Source organism: Tursiops truncatus, chromosome 3 (assembly GCF_011762595.2).
Source record: "Tursiops truncatus isolate mTurTru1 chromosome 3, mTurTru1.mat.Y, whole genome shotgun sequence".
Taxonomy (NCBI): domain Eukaryota; kingdom Metazoa; phylum Chordata; class Mammalia; order Artiodactyla; family Delphinidae; genus Tursiops; species Tursiops truncatus.
The window spans coordinates 93406979-93429913 of record NC_047036.1 but is presented as its reverse complement, the minus strand read 5'-3'; the positions used below and the strand labels follow the sequence as shown (position 1 = coordinate 93429913).

General features: G+C 38.3%; 1 protein-coding gene and 1 long non-coding RNA gene across 6 annotated transcripts in view; one reads left to right on the top strand and one right to left on the bottom strand.

Annotated features, from left to right (window-relative positions):
• The window catches only part of KCNN2 (potassium calcium-activated channel subfamily N member 2), a 181702-nt gene that overhangs the window by 14161 nt on the left and 144606 nt on the right, over positions 1-22935 (bottom strand). For all 5 annotated transcript variants that reach the window (XM_019940843.3, XM_019940842.3, XM_033853092.2 and 2 more), the window contains one exon: positions 11930-12040. In XM_019940843.3, coding sequence (XP_019796402.3) covers positions 11930-12040 — 111 coding nt within the window. The remainder of the gene's footprint in view (positions 1-11929; positions 12041-22935) is intronic.
• Positions 450-18947, top strand: LOC109550796 (uncharacterized). Its single transcript, XR_002177467.3, has 3 exons — positions 450-5507; positions 13369-13441; positions 14999-18947. It is a non-coding gene; the product is annotated as an uncharacterized lncRNA (long non-coding RNA).

Sequence of the window (22935 nt, the reverse complement as noted above, 5' to 3'; positions counted from 1 at the left end):
GTGCTTTTGGCATAGCTGGTACTAAAAAGTGTCTATGGTGTTAAATTTGGCACCATAGTAATTTGTATCATAAAAACTTCTAATCATAACCATAGATGCATATTTATCAACCAAAGGACCCTCCTGATACGAAGGGTGTACAGGTTTAAAGAAGAGACCTAGGATCTAAAGGGGACAGAGCATTTCCATTTATTAATTCAACAAATTTATTGAGTCTCTATCACTTGCTAGATACCATGAGAGTTGGTACGAGGGATTCACAGATATCTCTCAATAATTAGTAGCTATATTATATGTTGCCAATTAATGGCCCAGTGCTACTCTGAAATATAACTTATTTCCTCTACTTCACAGAACAAGGAAAGTGAAAAGTGGGCCCTTTCTTAACAGGAACCTTCTCTTCCTCTCTCCATTTCCTGTACCCCCAAAGACACACACAGGGAAAAAGGAAAATAAGAACATTTGTTCTACCTCACTAATTGACATGTACACCCTGCTATATTTAAAATATTGATAGATAACCAACAAGGACCTACTATAGCACAGGGAACTCTGCTCAATAGTCTGTCATGACCTAAATGGGAAAAGAATTTGAAAAAGAATAGATACATGTATATGTATAACTGAATCACTTTGCTGTACATCTGAAACTAACACAACTTCAATATAAAATAAAAATTAAAAAAAAAATTAGGGGCTTCCCTGGTGGCGCAGTGGTTGAGAGTCTGCTTGCCGATGCAAGGGACACGGGTTTGTGCCCCGGTCCGGGAAGATCCCACATGCCGCGGAGCGGCTGGGCCCGTGAGCCATGGCCACTGAGCCTGCGCGTTTCGGAGCCTGTGCTCCACAAGGGGAGAGGCCCGCGTACCGCAAAAAAAAAATTAGTGGTCAACTCAAATGCAAGTCTTTTATCAGAAAAATTTTGAAAGGCATAAAATAATCAGAAATATTTGAGAAAACAAAGGCCCTATAAGCCATTTATACTATTAAAAGGAGTAACAGTCACTAGATGCCTTCAACCCTCTTTCATAGGTATAAAGGACATGACATGTTATATTGCTGGCTCCTAGGTAAATATTAAAGCTATAGGTAGTAAGGTAAAATATATTTTTTATGTGAAACAATACTTTCTAAACCACAAAAGCTCTTAAAGCTGATTATGATACATACAATTAGAGTTATTTAGCAGGCTACTTTGTTTATAGATTTCCTTTGCTTTTTACTACTTTCTTTTTCTTCCTCTTGCCTCTCCCTTCAGAGGCTTTTCTGAGGCAGGAGAGTTTCTTGCCTCTCATTCTGATAATTACAGTAAAATGTTGCTCTATATGCTGTGGGTGATGCCTCCAGGATGCCTGGGGGACAAAGTCAAGGCCACTAAGCCTGTGCAGCTTAGTAGGACATCATGTGCTCTCACTGCCCCTGCAGCAGCGGGGCTGGATGTGCTCAGGGCACCAACCTTTCTTGCCAGCCCAGTTCTCCTTGAGACCAGGTACCTGTGGCGGGGTGAATGGAACAAGGCAAGGTCAAGGGTTCCATGCATTTATATTTTAACCCACTGGGATATGTAGCCAAGCAGGATATAAAAGTTACACAGTAAATCCGCTAGAATTTCCAAGCAGGATATAAAAGTTACACAGTAAATCCTCTAGAATTTCTGTTCACTTGTTAAGAGATAGGCAAGAAACAAAATTACATAATTACATATAATTACATAATAGTGTTCTTATTATGGATCTTATTGAGAATTCTTAACAGGATTGGAAACACCCACAGTGGACATTAATATGTATAATTATCCTTCATGGTACATCTAGCGACTTTAAATATTATGCCTGGGTTCTCAAAGTTTCTTTCCAAAATGAAAGTAGCCAGAGAGCCAAACTCCAAGATTTCTTTTTGGTTCAAACCTGAATGAATAGTAATAATAATATTATTTCCTAAAGCTTTAAGCATGTTAAACACATTGCGTCTGTAAGGTCATATGCTACGAATCGATTAAATAGCTGGTTCTGTCTTACTAAGCCTACTGATAAGTTATTGCTATTATGCTTTGATTTTGGAATCCTTAGATTATTTAGGTTACATGGACCTATTGGCCATTTTTGAATTGCAGAGTGCCATGTAAACTTTTGAAATTATATAGGACAATCCTCCATTAATGCTAGTGCCCAGTGAATTCTGTGTTCTACTTTCAAACATAGTATTTTATGTGGTTAATGTAGTCCCACAGAGAAATGATTTCTGTATAAAATTGTTCCTCAAACTTTGTACATGGTGGATAATTTTTCATGGACATTGTTCAGTTTAGTTAAAACACACACTGGAAGGCTTGGAAGGTTCCATTTCTTCCTGGAAGAATAATCTATCATTTAAAGAAAAGCAATGTCTGTGACCACTATTCCTGTTGACCATCAAAAAACTTCGATGTAGTGTTTCAGGGGATATTTTCATTTTTAATCTGTCATCTTAGTAACTATGTATGGCTTTTAGGTCCTTGTTTATTCTTGGTTATTATCCAGGAATTATTTTAGATTTTTTTCTTCAAAAATTCCATAAATAACCAAATGGAATCAATGTATAAAATAATAGAACCATAAAAGGGCTATTATTTTCATATGTTATATTGAGTATAATAACAGAATGGGAATCATAAACCAGAAATTTATGTTTGATTTAAATTTATGTTTGATTTTAATGCCATTTTAACATTTGCTTTGGTACTTAGTGACATTTTGCCTATAAAAATAGACCTGTCATCAAGCCTGCTCGAGTGTCTTTCTCAGACCTATTAGAGACCCTGTTCGCAAGAAATACTTCAAAGTAGCTGCGCTTTTAAGCAATAGTAGTGAGATAATAGAATTAATAAAGCATCATAAGCATGATGGAGAATGTGAATTTTGAAACTAGAACAGTACTTTTTACTGAAAAAGCTTTCTACCAACAATATGACTGACTCCTAATTCAACATCATCTACAGAGAGTTTATCAAATGTATACAAGAACTTACGACAGAAAAGCAGTAACATCAGAAAACCTGATGATTGGGGAAGTGAGTTCTAGTCCCAAGAACTAAAGGAAGGTCATCTAGATCCATAGATCTTTCCCGCCAAGCAGGTAGAAACAGAACTTTCATCTGATTTACTGAAGGAACAGCATTATAAAAGCTTAAAATTATCTGATCCCTGGAATATAGCAGTTAACTCAGAACCCTGACTACATTAGGTCCAAGTATATTTTTGTGAAATGAATACATTATTCCCAGGAAGAAGATGACAATAAATTCAGGATGGTCAAAGAGTATCTGTTAAGGGGACTTGTCCCCGTCTCCAAATCTTTGGGGAATAACAAGCAAAACCAGTGGTTCTCACTGTAGACGTTTTGTCCCTTTAGGAGACACGTGGCAAAGTCTAGAGGCAATTTTGTTGTCACAAGTTAGTTAGGGGAAGTGCTGCTGGCATCTAGCTTCTAGTGAGTGGAGGCCAAGGGTGCTGCTATACATGCTGCAATGCACAAGAAAGTCCCATACAACAAATACCCAGCCCAAAAGGCCAATAGTGCTGAGGTTGAGGGACCCTCAGCTAAAGTAGCTAAACTGTAAAATCAACCTGGAGTGTCTCCTGAAAGAAACTGGGAGACTTCTGTGATTCTCACATACATCCTCATCAAAAGCAGTATACAACAATGTTAAATGGTAGATTTTTTTAAATCAAAGCCCTTGTCTTTTCCAACAACTAACTGCTAAAATGTTTCAATAATAAAGATATGGAATATCAATATCCCAAGGTAAATGTAAAGAAATTACTTTTTTCCTTCTCAAAATAAAACATGGGGAAATCTGTCTAAATGTGCTAAGTTGTTTTTTTAATAAGGTTTCATTATGTGGATTTTGTCACCAGTTTTTTTTTTCTATTGAAAAGATTTATCAATACATGGATATATATGGATTATACGCTGTTGTAAGGTATTTTTCTACATAGTATCTTAAGTGTGGCATTAACTTAATTCCTGTGAAAACATAATCTTCATGATAAAATTATCTGGATTATACAAGGGACTTTATGGAAGAGATTTTTTTTTTTTGATATTGCACAACTTCTGATCCTTAAGATACACGAAACATGTGCTACAATTTTGGATTAGATGTGGACTAATAATGTAATGTGCACGTATTTTCGTTTCCTAGGATATCTTTGAGGGTTACAAGAACCCCAACCTTCAACTCAGCTCTTTTACCTCTCTCCTTCCACCCTCTGTGTGCTTCCCTGTAACGTTTAGAAATGTTCACGAATTTAGAGAATGAATTCAGGAACTGAAGAAAATGAGAGAAACCTGTGTAAAGTAGAAGACATTCCAAAGTGGTAAATCCAGGTTGAAAGCATGGTGGCAACTAAGTGTCTTTGATCATCTAGAATTGTGTGGACCTACTAACTGCAATGAAGTCTCAAAATAGTGTCTGATAGATAAGATGTAGAGTGAGTAAAAACACTACAATTAGAATGCTGCTTGAGACCTCTCTTGATTCTTTTATGGGTAAAGTATGACAAAGTGTTTTGTTATTTCAATGGCAGACCGATCAGATTCCATGTTGAGGAGTGGTTATATAGTAAGATGACTGCTGTAAAATAATTTTGTTATTTTGGTGTCTCAAGTGACTATGAAGAGAGGCTAAAAATTTAGCGTGATACAAATCTTTTTCTTTGTACATGGGCTACCTAGCCTCTGGGTCTTGGCTTCCACGTTTGTATACTGGCTATGATCCTAGCACTTCACTCAGAAAGTTGTAAGGATGAAACAAGTGTGCCAGCCAGCGCTCTAAGGTGACATGCTTAAAGCAGTGGCTGGCACAGAGCGAGGGCTCTGTGAAACCTGTGATGACTGTTTTCTCCTGTCTGGATGCCATACCATTTTCAACATCTCTCTACCCCTACCTTGGGGTCCTAAAGGTAGTGGGGTTTTTTTTTTTGTCTTTGCAACCCCAGTCTTTACAACAGTGACTGTCTCACAGAAGCTCAGTAAAATATCAGTTGAATCACCTTCCCATACAATTTTTTATAATACACGGATGGTATATTCTTTCCTACTCAATCCAATATTGGTCTCCTCTTGCATGCTGCAAACTTAAATGTTAAGTATGCCTCTTTTAGCTTTATGTGGTTTATTTTTATACTTGAGTAAATACCAAGGTTTTCCAATTACTTCCTGACTGACCTAAAGTTAGGAAGAGTTTATTCTCAATGTGAAGAAATGGAACTGACTCCAAGAATGCCTTCACTTTAAACCATATCATTTCAGCTTCAGAGATCAAAGTAAAAACTATTATTGTCCAACACTGAAAGACAACAGGCGCCCCGGACAAGATGGCAGAGTAGAAGGACCTGAGCTCACCTCCTCTCACGAAAACACCAAAACCACAACTAACTGCTGAACGACCATCGATAAAAAAGGACTGGAACCTACCAAAAAAGATATTCTACTTCCAAAGACAAAGAGGAAGCCACAACAAGATGGTAAGAGGGGTGCCTTTGCCATACAATCCCACTGGGTGGGTGACCCACAAAGTGGAAAATAATTATACTGCAGAGGTTCTCCCACATAATCATATCACAGAGGTTCTGAGCCCCACATCAGGCTCCCCAGTCTGCAGGACTGGCATCAGGAGGAGGAGCCCCCCCAGAGCATTTGGCTTTGAAGGTCAGTGGGACTTGATCGCAGGAACTCCACAGGACTGGGGGAAGCAGTGGGGGATGCACACAAGGTCTTGTGCACACCAAAACCCAGGGGAAAAAGCAGTGACTTCGTTTGAGCCTAGGGCAGACCTACCTGCTGCTCTTGGAGGGTCTCCTGGGGAGGTGGAGGGGCAGCTGTGGCTCACTGCAGGGAAAAGGACACTGGTGGCAGAGGTACTGGGGAGCACACATAGGTGAGAGCTGTCTTGGAGGCTGCCACTTTTGATGCCAAGACCTTGCCCCACCCAAAAGCCTGAAGGCTCCAGTGCTGGGACACTTTAGGGCAAGAACACAGCACCACCCAACAGCAGACAGGCTGCTTAAAAGCTTCCTGAGTGCACAGCTGCCTAAAACTACACCCCTTGATATGGCCCTGCCCACCAGAGGGACAAGACCCAGCACCACACACCAGTGGGAAGACACCGGAAGCAACAGGAACCATAATCCTGCAGCCTGTGGGACTGCAAACACAGACAGATAGACAAAATGAGATGTCAGACAAAGGAACAAGATAAAACCCCCAAAGACAACTAGGTTAAGTGGAGATAGGCAAGCTACTTGAAAAAGAATTCAGAATAATGATAGTAAAGATGATCCAAGATCATGGAAAAAAAAAGAGTGGAGGCACAAACCTAAAAGATACATAACAGGAAATGTTTAACAAAGATCTAGATAAACAAAGAACAAATAACCAGAGATGAATAATACAATTACTAAAATGAAAAAATACATTAGAAGGAATCAGTAGCTGAATACATCAGGCAGAAGAACAGATAAGTGAGCTGGAAGACAGATGGTGGAAATCACTGCGTCAAAGCAGAAGAAAGAAAAAGTAATGAAAAGAAATGAGGACAGTCTCAGAGACCTCAGGACAGCAGTAAATGCACCAACATTCACCTTATAGGGGTCCTAGGAGGAGAAGAGAGAGAGAAAGACCCTGAGAAAATATTTGAAGAGATAATAGCTGAAAACCTCCTTAACATAGGAAAGGAAACACTCGCTGAAGTCCAGGAAGTGCAGAGGGTCCCATACAGGATAAACCCAAGGAGAAACACACCAAGACACATAGTAATTGAATTGACAAAAATTAAAGACAAAGAAAGAGAAACTATTAAAAGCAAGAAGGGAATCCCCATAAGGTTATCAGCTGATTTCTCCACAGAAACTCTGCAGGGAGTGTCATGATATATTCAAAGTGATGAAAGGGAAAAAGCTACAATCAAGAATATTCTATCCAGCAAGGCTCTCGTTCAGATTCAATGGAGACATGACAAGCTTTGCAAACAAGCAAAAGCTAAGAGAATTCAGCACCACCAGACCAGCTTTACAACAAATGCTAAAAGAACTCTAGGTGGGAAAGAAAAGGACATAACTAGAAACAAGAAAATTACAAACGGGAAAGCTCATCAGTAAAGGCAAACGTACAGTAAAGGTAGGAAATAATCCACACACAAATATGATATCAAAACCAGCAAGTGTGAGAAGAGGAGAGTTCAAATGCAGGATACCGGAAATGCATTTGAAACTAAGAGACCAGCAACTTAAAACAATCTTATAGACTGCTATATCAAGACTTCATGGTACCCACAAACCAAAAACCTACAACAGATATACACACAAAAGAGAAAAAGGAATCCAAACACAACACTAAAGATAGTCATCAAATCAGAAGAGAAGAGAACAAAGGGGGAAAGGAAGAAAAAAGACCCATGAAAATAATCCCAAAACAATTAAGAAAATGGCAACAGGAACATACATATTGGTAATTACCTTAAATATAAATGGATTAGATGCTCCAAGCAAAAGACACAGACTGGCTGAATGGATACAAAAACAAGACCCATCTATATGCTGTCTACAAGAGACTCACTTCAGATCTAGGGACACATACAGACTGAAAGTGAGGGGATGGAAAAAGGTATTCCATGTAAATGGAAATCAAAAGAAAGCTGGAGTAGCAATTCTCGTATCAGACAAAATAGACTTTAAACTAAAAGACTCACAAGAGACAAGGAAGGACACTACATAATGATCAAGAGATCAATCCAAGAAGAAGATATAACAATTATAAATATATATGCACCCGATGTAGGAGCATCTCAGTACACAAGGAAAATGCTAACAGCCATAAAAGGAGAAATCGACAGTAACACAATAATAGTGGGGGACTTTAACACCCCACTTTCAGCAATGGACAGATCATCCAGACAGAAAATCATTAAGGAAGCACAGGTCTTAAATGACACATTATATCAGATAAACTTAATTGATATTTATAGAGCATTCCATCCAAAAAGAGCAGAATACACTTTCTTCTCAAGTGCTCATGGAACACTCTCCAGGATAGAGCACATACTGGGCCATAAGCCCAGCATTGATAAATTCAAGAAAGCTGAAATCATACCAAGCATCTTTTCCAACCACAATGCTATGAGATTAGAAATCAACTACAAGGAGGGGGGAAAAAAAACTATAAAAAACACAAACACATGGAAGCTAAACAAGTGTTACTAAACAACCAGTGGATCACTTTAGAAATCAAAGAGGAAATGAAAAAAAACCTAGAGACAAATTAAAACATGATGATCCAAAAGCTATGGGACACCTTTAACAGAGAAGTTTATAGCAATACAATCTTACCTCAGGAAGCAAGAAAAATCCCAAACTAATAACCTAACCTTACACCTAAAGCAACTAGAGAAAGAACAAACAAAACCCAAAGTTAGTAGAAGGAAAGAAATCATAAAGATCAGAGCAGAAATAAGTGAAATAGAAACAAAGAAAACAATAGCACAGATTAATAAAACTCAAAGCTGGTTCTTGGAAAAGATAAACAAAGTTGATAAAGCTTTATTCAGACTCATCAAGAAAAAGAGAGAGAGGGCTCACATCAATAAATGAAATGATTGAAGTGAAAAAGGAGACATTATAATGGACACCAAAGAAATACAAAGGATCATAAGACTACTACAAGCAACTATATGCCAATAAAGTGGACAACCTGAAAGAAATGGAAAAATTCTTGGAAAGGTACAATCTTCCAAGACTGAACCAGGAAGCAATAGAAAATATGAACAGACCAGTCACAAGCACTGAAATTGAAAGTGTGATTAAAGAATGCCCAACAAATGAAAGTCCAGGACCAGATGGATTCACAGGCGAATTCTATCAAACATCTAGAGATGAGTTAACACCTATCCTTTTGAACCTATTTTGAAAAATTGCAGAAGGAACACTTCCAAACTCATTCTATGAGGCCATAATCACCCTGATACCAGACAAAGATGCCACAAAATAAGAAACTTACAGGCCAGTATCACTGATGAACATACATGCAAAAATCCTCAACAAAATACTAGCAAACTGAATCCAACAGTACATTAAAAGGATCATACACCCATGATCAAGAGGGATTTATCCCAGGGATGCAAGGATTTTTCAATATTTGCAAATCAATCAGTGTGATACACCACATTAACAAACAGAAGAATAAAAACCAAATGATCATCTCAGTAAATGCAGAAAAAGCTTTTGACAAAATTCAACACCCATTTATGATAAAAACTCACCAAAGTCACCAGAAAGTGTGTAGAGAGGGAATATACCTCAACATAGGGGCCATATATGACAAACCTACAGTTAATATCATACCCAATGGTGAAAAGCTGAAAGCATTTGCTCTAAGATCAGGAATAAGACAAGCGTGTCCACTCTCACCACTTTAATTCAACATAGTTTTGGAAGTCCTAGCCATAGCAATTAGAGAATAAAAAGAAATTAAAGGAATCCAAACTGGAAAAGAAGTAAACATGATATGACATGACACTATACACAGAAAATCCTAAGGATGATACCAGAAGACCATCAATGAATTTGGTAAAGTTTCAGGTTACAAAATTAATACACAGAAATCTCTTGCATTCCTATACACTAACAAACAACTGAAGGTCAGAAAGAGAAATTAAGGAAACAATCCCATTAACCATTGCATCAAAAAGAATAAAATACCTAGGAGAAACCTACCTAAGGAGGTAAAAAGCCTGTACTCAGAAAACTATAAGACACTGATGAAAGAAATTGAAGAGGACACAAACAGCTGCAAAAATATACCATGTACCTGGATTGGAAGAATCAATTACTGTCAAAATGACTATACTACCCAAGGTAATCTACAGACTCAATGCAATCCCTTTTAAATTCCCAATTTTCTGCAGTTCTAGAACAAAAAGTCTTAAAATTTGTTTGGAAACACAAAAGAACCTGAATAGCCACAGCAATCTTGAGAAAGAAAAATGGAGCCAGTGGAATCAGGCTTCCTGACTTCAGACTATACTACAAAGCTACAGTAATCAAAACAGCATGGTACTGGCACAAAAACAGAAATATAGATCAACAGAACAGGATAGAAAGCCCAGAAATAAACCCACACACCTATGTTCAATTAATCTACAATAAGGAGACAAGAATATACAATAGAGAAAAGACAGTCTCTTCAATAAGTGATGCTGGGAAAACTGGACAGCTACATGTAAAAGACTGAAATTAGAACTTTCTGTAACACTGTACACAAAAATAAGCTCAAAATGGATTAGAGACCTAAATGTAAGACCAAATACCATAAAACTCTTCCAGGAAAGTGTAGAACACTCCTTGATAAAAATTGCAGCAATATCTCTTAGGATCCACCTCCTAGAGTACTGAAAATGAAAACAAGATAAACAAATGGACCAAATTACACTTAAAAGCTTTTTCACAGCAAAGGAAACCATAAACAAAACGAAAAGACAACACACAGAATGGGAGAAAATATTTGCAAATGATGCGACTGACAAAGGTCTTAATCTCCAACATATACAAACAGCTCATACAACTCAACAAAAAGCCAATCCAATAATGGGCAGAAGACCTAAGTAGACATTCCTCCAAAGAAGACATACAGATGGCCAGGAGGCACATGAAAAGATGCTCAACATCACTAAGTATTAGAGAAATGCAAATCAAAACTACAATGAGTTATCACACCAGTCAGAATGGGCATCATCAGAAAATCTACAAACAACAAATGCTGGAGACAGCGTGGAGGAAAGGGAACCCTCCTACACTGTTGGTGAGAATGTGAATTGGTGCAGCTACTTTGGAGAACAGTATGGAAGTTCCTTAAAAAGCTAAAAATAGAGCTATCATAAGATCCAGCAATCCCACTCCTAGGCATATATCTGGAGAAAACCATGGTTCGAAAGGATACATGCACCCCAATGTTCATTTCAGCCCTGTTTATGATAGCCAAGACATGGAAGCAACCTAAATGTCCATCTACAGACGAATGGATAAAGGTGATGTGGGGGCTTCCCTGGTGGCGCAGTGGTTGAGAGTCCACCTGCCGATGCAGGGGACTCGGGTTTGTGCTCCGGTCCGGGAAGGTCCCACATGCCGTGGAGCGGCTGGGCCCGTGAGCCATGGCCACTGAGCCTGCGCGTCCGGAGCCTGTGCTCCGCAACGGGAGAGGCCACAACAGTGAGAGGCCCGCGTACCGCAAAAAAAAAAAAAAAAATGATGATGTGGTACATATATACAATGAAATATTATTCAGCCATAAGAAAGAATGAAATAATGTCATTTGCAGCAACATGGATGGACCTAGAGATTCTCATACTAAGTGAAGTAAGTCAAAGACAAATACCATAGACGTCCCATACGTGGAATATAAAAAAATGATACAAATGAATTTTTTTTTTTTTTTTTTTTTTTTGCGTTACACGTCCCCTGCATCGGCAGGTGGACTCTCAACCACTGCGCCACCAGGGAAGCCCCCATACAAATGAATTTATGTACAAAACAGAAACAGACTCACAGACTTCGAAAACAAACTTATGGTTACCAAAGGGGAAAGGGGTGGGAGGGGATAAATTAAGGGTTTGGGATTAACATATACATACTACTATGTATAAAACAGATAAACAACAAGGACCTACTGTATAGCACAGGGAACTCTACTCATTATTCTGTAATAACCTATGTGGGAAAAGAATCTGAAAAAGAATAGGTATATGTGTATGTATAACTAAATCACTATGCTGAACACCTGAAACTAACACAACATTGTAAATCAACTATGTACTCCAACATAAAATAAAATGAAAATTTAAACCAAAGAAAGAAAAAACACTAATATTCCCCTTGGAGATACAAGGGTGGTAACTTACTCTTTTTGTCAGTTGAGTGTCCATCATGAAGTTGTGCACGTGCTTTTCTGCTTTGGTAAGTTCCAGCTTCCTTGCGACCACAGCTACCACCAGGGCTGTGCAACCAGCACCCTGAAAACCAGGAGAGAAAAGAACCCTGAAGAGTTATTATTTTTGGTCTCAAGCACATTAAACAATGTTTTGTACTAAGTACATTACTACAGTTTTTAATCTTCAGATAGTTATCAGTGTCTTCCATCAATATGACAGAAACTGCATGGCCAATACGAACAAGTAACATGCCTTTAGCTTGATGGTAAAAAACTTAAAATAGGTGAACTAAGAACAAATGTGTTTGTATCAAACACATTTTAATCAAAAGAAATAAATGGTAAAACAGCAACTTGCTGAATTTTCAGGGGCTTAAAAACAGAGCAAATCAGTTATACATGGATATACAAATTAGTGATTAGCATAAATGCACAGAGAGGAAATAATTATTCTCTAAAAATAATATTCTATAATCTTCTGTGAAGCTAAGACCAGCAGGTCTTCAGGGCAATCAACTGTGAAAAGCCAGGGATGGAAATTGATGCATTATGTGTACAACTTCAAACGTGTTCACATGCAGAACAGAAAGGATCACAGTGATCTGAACCTGGACAACAGACATACGTGAAGTGCTGAAGGTCAGGGATAACAGCCTTACTGTTCCAGAGGTTTACCAGCATGAAGAAAGGAATGGGCTACCTTTATTTTGAAAAACTCAACAGTGGTCCTTTTATGAATTATAGGCTATTGTGCTGATCTCTTAGGAAGAGTCGTGTGACACTGCATGGTGCCCCAGAGATTAAAGCCTTCCTGCTCCATGATCAAGGTGCATGCATTCCAAGTTGTGAGGTATGGGGTCTTCTTGGTTGAAAGACCAGTGACTACATGCAGGGTCAGGAGGCAAGGCTGGGGCACCTACAGGAGGGTCCAGGCGAGGAAGTCCAGATCTCCAGACAGAATCTCAACCTTGGGAGGACCACAGAGAATCAAGATTGCCTAGCCATCTCAGTAGGCAGACAACGAGCCACAGGGCACAGGCAGGACCCACAGAATAGGGCCGCAAACAATGAGACTTTACAATATATGGGGATCTTTCAACAGACTGGAATCCTTTTAAACTACTTTTAAATAGCATCCCTTTTATGTTAGCTAAGATGATTAGGATGCTCACTGTATAGCCATCCAAGAGTCTCAAATTCGCACAAGGTAACCTGGTTTTCCTCATTCCCAATAGGTCTCAAAATCATGAGTTATACCTAAGTTTGAGGGAATGGTTATTACTTATAGCATTTCCCTAATATATTATGAATATATTTTTATATCTATAATATTTAAAGACAATATGATATTTAAACAAGCAAGTCAGAAACTTGTATACATAATTTGCTCCTAATTTTATTTTTTAAAAGGAATTCATATTTGTGAAGCAAAGAAATAAGCCCAGCTGTGAAAAGAGCATCTCTCTCAGTGGTTGGAATACCAGTAAGTTATTTAGTTCTTTGTGCTTTCCCGAAGAGTCCACATTTTCTACAATGAATACATATTACTTATACAAACAAATGCTTACACATTTCAAAAATGACAACAGTTTGTAGTTTAAGAAAACGTCTAACCTAACCTTTACATATCTTTATTAACCTTAAAAAAACTCAATCTAGGAAAATGATCTTTCTTCGTACTTACTTTTGTTTTATTAAATAATTAATTATAATCATCTCCATTTGAATTGATAAATGTAATTCAGCCATTCAGTTACTAACCAAAGAAGGAATTTTTGGTCTCACTGAATGAGTTGTTGCAACAAATCTGGCAGGAGGGACAAGACTGAGGAGAAAGGGAGAAAATAAATACACTTGCCCTGTCTTGCTACAACCGGATAATTACAATCATAGAAACATGGCCTTATTAGTAAGTTGATACTGTTTAAATATAATATTTCCAGAGGGTTTAAATATCCCCTTCCACCTAGCTCTATGGAGAAATCAGTATCCTCAGAAATGAAGTGGTACTGATGATAGGATCAGAGAAAGAAGCCAGAAGGTATTAGACCTACCTGGTTTAACCTTCAGATTTTGGAGATGAGGCAATTAAGGCAGAGTAAGTGATTATTCAATTATGAACTCAGAGTAGCATTGGTATATTTCCCACCCTTTACCTCATCTCATAATACTTTTCTGTATATGTAAGATCACATATATTCTTACTTGTGGTCACTTCCATATTCATGACACAATATGAAGCACTGTATTTCAAAGCAAAACAAATACTCTTAGAGTATGAATGTTTAAAAATTGAGGAATATGGTTACCAAAATAAGGCAAAACATTATTCTTATTTTATAACTGGTGCAACTTTTAAATCAGTGTTTTTTAAACTTAAATGTGACTAGAATCTTTTAAAGCTCTCCATGTGATTCCAACACAAAGTCACTGCTTTAAGTGAAGGATGATATGGAAAGGAAATGGCAAACTCCATCACTTACTTTCTCATTTAAACACGAGGTAAAGGTTCTTACCAGAGTCATTTCACTTATGAAGACATTCTGATAAACAAGGAGCATAAAGGAAGAGGACAGAGAGGACAAGGTCAGAAATGTATGGGCTGTGTGATAGCTATCTTGATATTTTGGGCTGTGTACAGACAATGAAAGCAAGTGATTTTTATGGCTGGATACCAATGAAAGAAAAGAATGGCCTTTGGAAGCATCTACACCTATTATGTTGACTTTCAGACACGTGCCGCAAAATCTAAATAAGTTACAGTATACTGATGAGAGGCTAGCCTGAATTGGTGGAAGGAATCAGTGGCCACCCAGGCTAGCCTTCTGTACCTACCCACAGTGTGATGGCATTTGTTTGACAGAAACGGGATCACCTGTTGTATGTAGGCTCCCAGGCATTCCTCGATCAGTGAGCCAAGGGAAAGTCAAGAGCTTTTTAATAAGCAGCAGATATAAAAATCTGAGGGGCTTCTACCACTGGAGAGATAGCTATAAGTGGCAGTTGGCACTATAAGCTGAATATTGTTCTCCTTTGGCAGGAGGCCACTGCTGCAATTCTTCTGGAAAGAAATCAAAATCCCAACAGGAGTGGAAAATCACTGGTATCAAGAGCCTTTGGAAGTTGATTTTTTATTTGTGCTTATTCTTGAGTGATATTTTTTCCCACTGCCAGCCCATTTCTTGCTGAGTGTTCTCTAGCTCACCAAAGTCTTGTGTATTAAATGATTACCTCTGTTGTAAACTAGAGAAGCAAGTGAATCTGACAGTTAAGTAATTAGTGAAACCATTGCCTATATCCCTCACTCCATTATCTTAACTGTACCCTTTAAATTGTACCCCAAGAGCCACTTAGAAACCTCTTTTTCTTCAAAGTCCATTACTCCTTATATGTAAGTCTTACACCTCCCCAGGTTCTTAATAAATCATAAGAAGACTTGATATGTATAGAATCAGGTTTCAAAAAAGTAACTTAAAAAAAAAAACTTTTAGAGTTATGCAAAATGAAGCTGGCTTACCCCTGAAAGGTGCAAGGTAAGTTCCTGCCAACACATTAATTGTTATAGTAATTTAAGTAATGGCATGATGTTATTGTCCACTCAGTGTCTATTTCCTGGACTATTCTGTTCCATAAAATGAATAGAATGAAAGTAAATATGCTTTTACAACATTTTCTCCAAATCTTGTCATGATCACAATGGATATAGAAACAGTTGGGACTAACATATGTTATTCTCTGAAATTAAGATCCCTGCATGCCTTTAACAAGATGAGTCATAGTCCTTTTACCAAAGTCAGAAAATGTATCCTGGTTACTTTTCTCTCATTTCATTTATGTTATTAAGAAAAAGCTAAGCAAATCACTAACTTGCCACTTCAAGATGCTCAGACAACGAAAAACTAAATAAAAAACAAAACAAAACATGGTGTTTATGACGCCAATACATTAAAGTCAAAGGTTTAGGTTTTCCTTGGCTAGTTTATCATCTTTCCTTCTAACAAATTAGATGTTGCAAGAGAGAGAGGAGGAGGGGGGGGAGAGAGGCCTTGTCCTTAGAAAAGATAAGTAAGTATTAATGCTCGTTGTGCCAGATCAAAGTGAACAGACAAATGACAATCAGAACGCATAAGCTATAGTTGAATCCCAACACCTGGAGAGTCTTAGATGCTGCCAAATTAAAATGCAGTGCCTGCATAGCAAACGAAACTGTAAAAAAAGAGACAATCTACAGAATGGGAGAAAATATTTGTAAACAATGCGACCGACAAGGGCTTAATCTCCAAAATATACGAACAGCTCATACAACTCAATATCAAAAAACCAGGGACTTCCCTGGTGGCACAGTGGTTAAGAATTCACCTGTCAATGCAGGGGACACAGGTTCAAGCCCTGGTCCGGGAAGATCCCACTGGCCATGAGCAAATAAGCCCATGTACCACAGCTACTGAGCCTGTGCTCTAGAGCCCACGAGCCACAACTACTGAGCCCACGTGCCTAGAGCCCATGCTCCGCAACAAGAGAAGTCACCACAATGAGAAGCCCGCGCACTGCAATGAATAGTAGCCCCCACTTGCTGCAACTAGAGAAAGCCCATGCACAGCAACAAAGACCCAATGCAGCCAAAAGAAAAAAAAAAAAAACGACTCAATTGAAAAAGTGGGCAGAACACCTAAATAGACATTTCTCCAAAGAAAACATACAGATGACCAAGAGTCACATGAAAAGATGCTCAACATCACTAATTATTAGAGAAATGCAAATTAAAACTACAATGAGGTATCACCTCACACCAGTCAGAATGGCCAAAAAGTCTACAAATGACAAATGCTGGAGAGGGTGTGAAGAAAAAGGAACCCTCCTACACTGTTGGTGGGAATGTAAATTGGTACAACCACTACAGACAAGAGTATGCAGGTTCTTAAAAAAACTAGAGTTGCCATATGATCCAGCAATCCCATTCCTGGGCATATATCCACACAGAACTACATTCAAAAAGATACATGCACCCATATGTTCACAGCAGCACTATTTGCAATAGCCAAGACATGGGAACAGCCTAAATGTCCATCGACAGAGGAATGGATAAAGAAGATGTGGTATATATATATATATATATATATATATATATATATATACACACAATGGAATATTACTCAGCCATAAAAAAGAATGAAATAATGCCATTTGCAGCAACATGGATGCAACTAGAGATCATCATACTGAGTGAAGTCTGACAGAGAAAGAGAAATACTATATGATATCACTTATATGTGGAATCTAAAATATGGGACAAATGAACCCATCTACAAAACAGAAACAGACTCACAGACATAGACATCGGACTTGTGGTTGCCAACGGGGAGGTGGGGAGGGAGAGGGAGGGACTGGGAGTTTGAGTTTAGTAGATATAAACTGTTACATTTAGAATGGATAAACAACCAGGTCCCTACTGTATAGTACAGGGAACTATATTCAATAACCTGTGTTAAACCATAATGAAAAAGAATATGAAAAAGAATGTATATACGTGTATAACTGAGTGACTTTTGTACAGCAGAAATTAGCACAACGTTGTAAATCAACTCTACTTCAATAAAAAAAATAAATTAAGATGTAGTGCCCTTCTCTGTTGTATTCTTCTCTAATATAGCACATACAATGAAAGCCATGTCGGTCCCTAGAATTTAAAAGAAGTTCAAGCAGCTCGTTTTCCCCAAGATCATTCATCACACAGTGTTTGAAAAATTCAGAGAAGTGACATATTTTTACTTTAGATCACTGGTGATGCTGATCCTACTAACACTTTTAAGAATGATTTTGAAACACCACTTTGGGATCAAGCTTTAATAACTTAATACACAAGGCTATGGAGAGGGAAATTCCTTTAATAGCACACCGGGGAAAGGTTTTGATTCTTTTCTTATTTAAAAAAGCATCTGCCAAAGATTCAACATAATAATAATAAAATTTATAATTTGGGGGGAAATTCCAGAATACTCACCATCACAGAGAAGCACTCTGCCAAAAACTGCTAAAGTTCCAATTATTCCAGTGTTAAATTAATTATCATCCTGGGTCTTACAATAGCTCCTAAAAGGCCAAACTTTAGATTGATAGCTGATTGATTGCCTATCACTAATGACAATTTCTTAACATATTTTGAAAAAATCATGCTTTCTACTGAAAATGCACCTAAGTTAAAGATTAACTTGCATTTTAAAATATTAACTTGTTCTTCAAAGGGAAGGTAAAATGAGTACTTGAAAACATTACCCATGTTTTTGTCCCTGGGGTTGACTGATTCAATATCCTAGAAAAATAAATACCTTTTTTAGTGCACTTGCCTGACAATTCTTCTTTCATAAAGATACATAAAACAAGCATTTCTGGCAAGTAAGAAGGATTCTATAAAACATTCAGCTTCACTATAATATCCCATTGGAGTTTTACAAGATCTCTTTAGGTTATGAAAATAAACAACATTCAAGATAACTTTGAAGATAAATTCCCTCTGAGTATCTTCAAATACAGTTGGCCCTTGAACAAGAAGGGGGTTAGGGATGCCCACCCTCCTTGTTGAAAAGCCGAGTATAACTTACAGTGGGCCCTCCATAGCTGTGAATTCAATCAACCATGGATTGTGTAGTACTACAGAATTTACTACTGAAAAATATCTGCAATAAGTGGATCCAGGCAGTTCAAACTGGTGTTGATCAAGGGTCAACTGTATTGTTGATAGGAGGGCAGAGGTCAGTTAAAACGTTCTCATCCTAAGGAAGAGGGGAGAAGGTGTGTGTGGGTTTTTGAGTTCAGTGATAAAACCTGGGTTTAGGAACCCCAACTCTCCTTTAGAGTCATTTGCTTGTTTAGCTCCTTGTGTGCTCTGGTGGCTGGAAAGAGGAAGAGGTACATAAGACGGGTCATTAACAATGAGTCATCCTCAGGTTTAAATCTCCTTATTAGCAATGGTGCCAATGTGAGCACACGCGTTTCAGAGACAGGAAGGGCAGCTCTGCCAATTCAAAGTGCTGATAGTTTAGAAAATGTAGGTGGAATTGTAGAGACAATATGAGTCGAATACTAGAAGGTCACAACAACTTTCAGCTATATTTGCCTGTACCTGGAAAAAAGCAGCTGTCTTATTTCTTCAGAAATTTTCTTGGGGAGAAGTGAAGGTCTGCTTAGGGCAATGGTGGGGAATTTAGCTTTAGGACTGAAAAGGCCCATCATCCCCTCCAGCTGCTCTGCACAAAACAGAAATTATGCTAAGAATTTAAAGATACGCTCTCTTCAGTGAGGCTTTATTTGATGAGATTCAATGAACATGCCAGAAAGTACCAAAAAACAAAAAGTAAGGTAAAAACCTCTTCAAGGTTATTATTTGATATTAAACACCTCATATCAAATTGTACAAGACATATAAAAGATCCTGAGATTTTTTTTTTTTCCTTATTCACACATGCAACACCAAGGAATGGCTCTAGTCTAGTTTTTCAGGGCTCCTACTTCTACTGGCAGGGTAAAAGTAATCCTTAAATGCAAAGACAGGAAGTAGCAGGAATATAATCATACTTTAGGTTTAGCCTTCTTTAATACCAGTCATTCTCTTACTATAAGCTCTGGCTAATTTATGGCTCTCTTTTGGAATATCTTCTGATTGAATTAACACGGTAGTGTTACTACCCTTCAGGGTGAAAACTACTGAACTCTGACAATTGACTGAGATGCCATGTGACCTTAAATCAAGACTCTTTGATACCTGGTAAATTTGATGATGACAATTATGAAGTGTTCTTATCCTAATGTGGTGTAAAAAAGTGATTACTGTTTTATTTTTGCTCCCTGAATAAAATTAAAAAAATTAACTGGTGTGATTTTTAAATTATTACAAAGTGGAAAACCTTTATGCATTGCTTTTGTTTATACAGAATTACTGATGGGATGGAAGAAGCTTAAATTGGTCATATCTGAAGTCACCTCACTTTTGTTGAGGAATACATAGTGGACTTGTTGAAATCTAGGGTTTACAGGTCACTATCAGTAGAGGACCACTTATCAGATAATAACCAGTATCCCTAGGACTGTGCAGATATTACTCCATATTTAAAAATAATTTATGCCAAAAAATGCAGTCATCCATACTCTAAATAGTTAAAGGGCCAACAGGAGATGTCATAATTTTACAAAAGTAGAGAAGCAAAAATTAAAAATGAATGATTTTCATTTTAATATAAGACTAGAGATACTCTTACTAATGAGGCTGTATTCTACTCTTGAAACAAACATATATACCCATAGGTAAGGAAAAATGATAGCATTCAGCTTGTATTGTATCTTTTTTTTTTGTGTGGTACGCGGGCCTCTCACTGTTGTGGCCTCTCCCGTTATGGAGCACTGGCTCCGGCCGCGCAGGCTCAGCGGCCACGGCTCACGGGCCCAGCCGCTCCGTGGCATGTGGGATCTTCCCGGACCGGGGCACGAACCCGTGTCCCCTGCATCAGCAGGCGGGCTCTCAACCACTGCGCCACCAGGGAAGCCCTTGTGTTGTATCTTTATGTACAGATATAAATGGTAGATAGGGTAACTTTTTAAATGCTAAGCAAATCAATTACTTTATTATAAAGTTGGAGATACTGAGAAACTAGCTGGTACTGACAAAAAGCTAAGACACCATGATGTAACACTGTTATTTGCCTGCCTTCAACCAAAAGGATAAAGCCATTTAAACTTCATCCCAGAGTTTATCATGACATCCAAAACAATAAATCCTCAGCACCTCCTCAAAAAGTGGAAGGATAGGGGATCGGAATCAAGATGGTGGAGTAGTAGGACATGGAACTCATCTCTTCCCACAAATACATCAAGAATACATGTACAAATGGAACATTTCTCACAGAACACCTACTGAACACTAGCAGAACACCTCAAACATCTGAAAGGACAAGAAAGATCTCCAAGTAATGGGGTAGGACAAAAGGGGCTGTGTAATTTAGGAAGCAGAGCTGAAATCTTTGCCCACGGCTATGCAAACTGCAGATTCACACCTCCGCAGCTGGCTTTGTAAATGCAGTGCCTGTGGAACATCTGAACGGACAACTGGTGCTCCCATGGCTGGGACGGGTCTGGCCTTAGCAGCTGTGGGCTTTGTGGGCACGTACACATGGGGGCTGGGCTGGGCCAGGGTCTGAGATGCCCCCATAGCTCCCACAGTGGGTCCAGGTGTGTGATGACTGCAGCCCTGGGACCTGACTTCAGCGGCCCTGTGCTGGTGGCTTTGTGAAAAACAAAGACTGAGAAGCACCAGGGCTGATAGTCAGCATACCCATGGTTACATAGGGGCAAAGGGCAGTGCTAACAACAGTGTGCTTTGTGAGCCTGCTTAATGGATGAAAGTGACATAGCAGAGTAGGCTCACAGATGAACAGGCCCAGTGGAGGAATACTCAGTGGCTTCTCTCCCCATGGGAGCACTCCAATCCCGTCCACCTCACCCTGCATATCAGAAATGCAGCTCAGAAATGGAGCTGGGGGCTTCTACTCCAACAACTAGGGAGCAGACTCTGCCCTGGACAGGTCAGTGACAGCCACAGAGCAAAGAGGAGGCCCTGCTCAATATCCAGTGCAGGCTCTGGTCACCACAACGTCAGTCACACCTCCTATCAAGGGGATAATGGCCAGAGTACACTCAGGAAAGAGGTGGCAGTCATCCATACTAAAAACAGCCTTCACACCGAAAAATATTAATGAGTTGACATGCAGGCTACACAGGGACATTCCCACATAAAAATAGTCCTCCAAGACCACAGTAGATAATTGTTCTTCCTAAACTCATAGAGCAACAGAAATATAAGTAAAATGAAAGCAGGGAAACCACTCCCAATTAAAAGGTCGAGATAATTCCCCTGAAAGAACAAACAATGAAACAGCTCTCTTCAGTCTAATAGTCATCGAGTTCAAAAAGGAGATAATGAAAAATCTGAAGGAATTAAGAAAGGCTATTGACAGAAATGCAGATTACTGTAAAAAGGAACTAGAAACTATAAGGAGGAGCCAAGAAAAATTAGAGAATTCATTTGAAGAAACAAAAGCTGAACTAAAGGCTATGAATAGCAGAATGCATAATGCAGAAGAACAAATTAGTGATCTAGAAGATAGAATAATGGAAATCACCCAATCAGGACAGCAGACAGAAACCCAAATGAAAACAGAAAGAAAGCAGTATAGGAGACCTATGGGATAACATAAAGCATGCCAATCTACACATAATAGAGATCCCAGAAAGAGAATAGAGAATTGAAAATGTATTTGAAGAAATTATGGCTGAAAATTTCCCAAAACTAAAGAAGGAAACAGATATCCAGATACAGGAAGCACAGAGGGTCCTGAACAAGATAAACCCAAATAGACCTACACCAAGATATATTATAATAAAAATGGCAAAAGTTAAAGAGGATTCTAAAGGCAGCAAGAGAAAAACAAATAATTAATTGCAAGGCAACCCCCCATAAGGCTATTAGCGGATTTCTCTACAGAAATGATGCAGGCCAGAAGGGAGTAACAAGATATATTCAAAGTCCTAAAAGGGAAAAATCTGCAACCTAGGATACTCTACCCAGCAAGATTATCATTTAGAATAGACGGAGAAATAAAGAATTTTTTAGACAAGTAAAAACTAAAAGAATACAGCAATACTAAACCTACCCTAAAGAAAATATGGAAATGTCTTCTTTAAATAGAAAAGTAGCAAGAATCTGTAGAAAAGAGAAAATCACAATTGGAAAGTAAATCACTTAAATAAGACAGTACACAGATTAAAAAAATCAAAAAAATTCTGTGAAAGCAATAACCACAATGAACAGAAAAAGGATGAAAATGAAGATCCAAAATAGGACATCAAAATCATAAAATGTGGGGGAAAAGAATAAGAAAATGTAGATTTTTTTTTTCTAGAATGTGTTTGAGGCTATATGACTACCAG